This window comes from Desarmillaria tabescens (assembly GCF_030435595.1).
Source record: "Desarmillaria tabescens strain CCBAS 213 chromosome Unknown EV420scaffold_152, whole genome shotgun sequence".
In the NCBI taxonomy this organism is placed as follows: Eukaryota; Fungi; Basidiomycota; class Agaricomycetes; order Agaricales; family Physalacriaceae; genus Desarmillaria; species Desarmillaria tabescens.
The window spans coordinates 49,547-52,309 of record NW_026848451.1 but is presented as its reverse complement, the minus strand read 5'-3'; the positions used below and the strand labels follow the sequence as shown (position 1 = coordinate 52,309).

Sequence of the window (2,763 nt, the reverse complement as noted above, 5' to 3'; positions counted from 1 at the left end):
AAATAACCTTATCGGCATCCTATCAAACCGCCCTGTTAGTATGCGCGAAATGAAAGTCAAGCAGAAAACATACAAGCAATAACGCAAAACGAGGAGGCAACGCCCGAATCATAGCGTTCCCCGTCCACGCAGGGAACTTCGCCTAGCTCAACGGAGGCAGCCACGGAGACGCGTTCCGCAAGGGCAAGCATGTTGCTAATCTCGAGCTCAAGTTCAAGTTCAAAGTTGTCCATGGTAGCTGGGCGGATTTGGGTAGGGAGCGAGTAGAGGGGCGATGCTAAGGTTGGGCGCGAAAAAAAAAGGTAACTGGTAGACTGGAGTGGCTGTTTACATGCTTAAGTAGCCAAGTAGTGCATTTGTTCCGGTTCTGTGAGACAATGGTGCTCGGGTAGCATATTCAAAGACAAGGAGGGCGAACAATGGGCATGGCGTGCATTGTAGTCATTGTAACAAAGTATTGTCCAAAGACGGCCGCCGGATCCGGCACGACTTTGCCAGCCACTTTATATCCGCAAAAAAAATTCTGTTCAAAAAAATGTCGAAGATGGCGTTCCGCGTATACAAGGCCTAGCCTGCCTAGCCTCTACCCAAAACGTATGTCGATGTAAGGAAATTTGTTCTTTTTTTGAAGTTTTCCACAATGGTAAAAAAGTAACATTGATTGATATATTTGAAGCGAAAAACAACTTATTGTAGGTACGCAATACATTGAAAGAAGATCGAAGTTATATCTGCATAGAAGTACATTGCATTGGTATTGAAACTATATAGCATGGAATCTGGGATGCCGTTCACTTGTATAAGAATGTAGAGAATTCGTCTCTCCCACAGTTGAGGACACCTCCCCAACGAGGGATGCCGTAGAACCCACAGTCGATAAATTACATATCGAGGTACCTCCGGCAGTCATTGACCCGCATATCGACTTGCCCGAAGGAGAAGGCGGCATTTTTTTCATATCCAACTCCAAGTCATCGTACTCCGGCACCTTTGTGTCCAGCGTAGATCCAGGTGAGTACGGCGGAGGACTCGAGGGAGTAGGCGGACGCGGTTTGCCCGATTGTCTTCAAAACAGAACAATCAACTTCAGCAAAGTTGCAACAGATGGGGAACAGAAGCCACTCACGAAGACTTGGTATGAACATTTATGCTCATCGGCATCATCTTGTTCTTGATCTGCGGCTGAGGTTTCTCTACGCCAAATAGGCCCACGACAGCCCAGAACGTTTTGGCATAGTGTTTCCTCGCCTCGCTCGCGAACCCAAAGAAGGCAAAGAATACCCATGAAGCCAGAACCGTTACCCACCGCGTCGCCTCGATACCGGCAACAACCAAAGGGCTCGCGCGCCAAAACAGGGCGGGAATCTGCCTGACTGCACCGAAATTATAATGCGTGTCCGCCCAGCTGCGCCAGGGACCCACGGGTGTCGCAGTGGCACTGATGATGATCATAGCAATCCCTAGAGGGGTCGTGCAGCAGATTTCCGTCGTTGCGAGCGCCATGAGCCGAAAGTAGCGTCCGAGTGTGAGGGATTTGTTCGTGGAGAGGAATTGGCTGAATTCCACGCGTCGGCGGTTGAATGCTCGGAGGGTTAGAACTATGAAAGGGTGATAAGGGAGGAGCGATGAAAGGGAAGGAGACGGTACGTACTGCAGTAAGTGGCGGAAATGAGCCCGAGGATGACCGGCCACATGCTATTGAGGACATAGGCGAGAGCGGTGTTGTACAAGGCGGGATAGCACCCGACATCTTCATATAGATTGAATCGATGTCCTTGGATGACATATTCTGTCAAAACGCGTGAGGCAAAGAGTCGGCGCGTAAAAAGACGAGACGTGGCTCACGTAGGGCAATAAAGAGCACGGGAAACAGAACGCAGATGAGAGTGTCGATGAGAATGGCACGGCGTTTCTGTGAGAACAGCGTGTGTTAGCGAGTCAAAGAGGATGGAGCGGTCGCCACATACCTCTGCACGCGTAACCGATACGGCACGCACACTGGCGATATGGTACAGACGTCGGTTGATGCATAAAGACGAAGCTGGAATACCAACAGAAGCACCAATCATGATGCGGATGGCTGATAAAAAAAAATTTGAGTTTGATGGCTACGACTAGAATATCCGAAAGAGACTCACATATATCGCACCATATCGGTGCCCAGTTCGTCACATTCCCCTTCCAGACGATGGAATTCACAAACTGATTGAGGCTAGCGATGGAAGACCACATAATAAAGTAACACGTCCCCGAATTGTACGCGAGGAGGTGCCATGGCAAAGGGATGAGAGGGAGGATGAACCCAAAGAACGCAAAGACGGTAAAGAGCGGGTAAGTTGGGTCGGACATGATAAGTACCGCACGAAAAAAAAGAGGGAACAAGAGAGGGAGGCCTTGTCTGTCGAACGAAAAGAAACGCAGCCATCCCTCCTCGCCTCCATTATAAAGGCCCCCATTGTCTTTCAGCAAGGACAATGCGGAGTTTCAACTCTTCACCGAAAGAGGAAGACCTACTTCCGCATTCGGGTATCCCATTGTTCCTTCTCGTTATCATCGGCAATACTGGACACTAAGTCCTTACTGTGCTAATTGAATATATCAGGGTAACGGTGGGAGGGAGCTGCATTTTCAGTGCTCACAACCCTCCCCCTATTCACGAAGGCGGAACAGTTGCGACTCTGTGAGCAGGAATATCCAAATAAATTCTCTTTCCTATTTCGAGGGTAAGTAAGGCTCGTCGCATCGAATTTTGTACTAGATACT

General features: G+C 49.1%; 1 protein-coding gene across 1 annotated transcript; it reads right to left on the bottom strand.

Moving 5' to 3' along the window:
- Positions 1–655: 655 nt before the first annotated feature.
- Positions 656–2,469, bottom strand: EV420DRAFT_1343569 (pheromone A receptor-domain-containing protein). The gene is made up of 6 exons (XM_060468951.1): positions 2,139–2,469; positions 1,968–2,080; positions 1,846–1,912; positions 1,652–1,789; positions 1,127–1,598; positions 656–1,064 (listed from the first exon to the last, which is right to left on the bottom strand). The coding sequence occupies exons 1-6, from the start codon at positions 2,347–2,349 to the stop codon at positions 764–766; spliced, it is 1,302 nt and encodes a 433-aa protein (XP_060321954.1). The 5' UTR covers positions 2,350–2,469; the 3' UTR covers positions 656–763.
- Between the last annotated feature and the right edge of the window lie 294 nt (positions 2,470–2,763).

What these genes read in the sequence shown, in the direction of transcription:
- EV420DRAFT_1343569 (XM_060468951.1), bottom strand. Translation starts at nt 2,349, where the DNA reads ATGTCCGACCCAACTTACCCGCTCTTTACCGTCTTTGCGTTCTTTGGG. An exon ending in TATCGGTTACGCGTGCAGAG is followed by an intron (nt 1,913 to 1,967) that starts GTATGTGGCGAC and finishes CTGTTCTCACAG; the next exon opens with AAACGCCGTGCCATTCTCAT. An exon ending in CGTGCTCTTTATTGCCCTAC is followed by an intron (nt 1,790 to 1,845) that starts GTGAGCCACGTC and finishes GCGTTTTGACAG; the next exon opens with AATATGTCATCCAAGGACAT.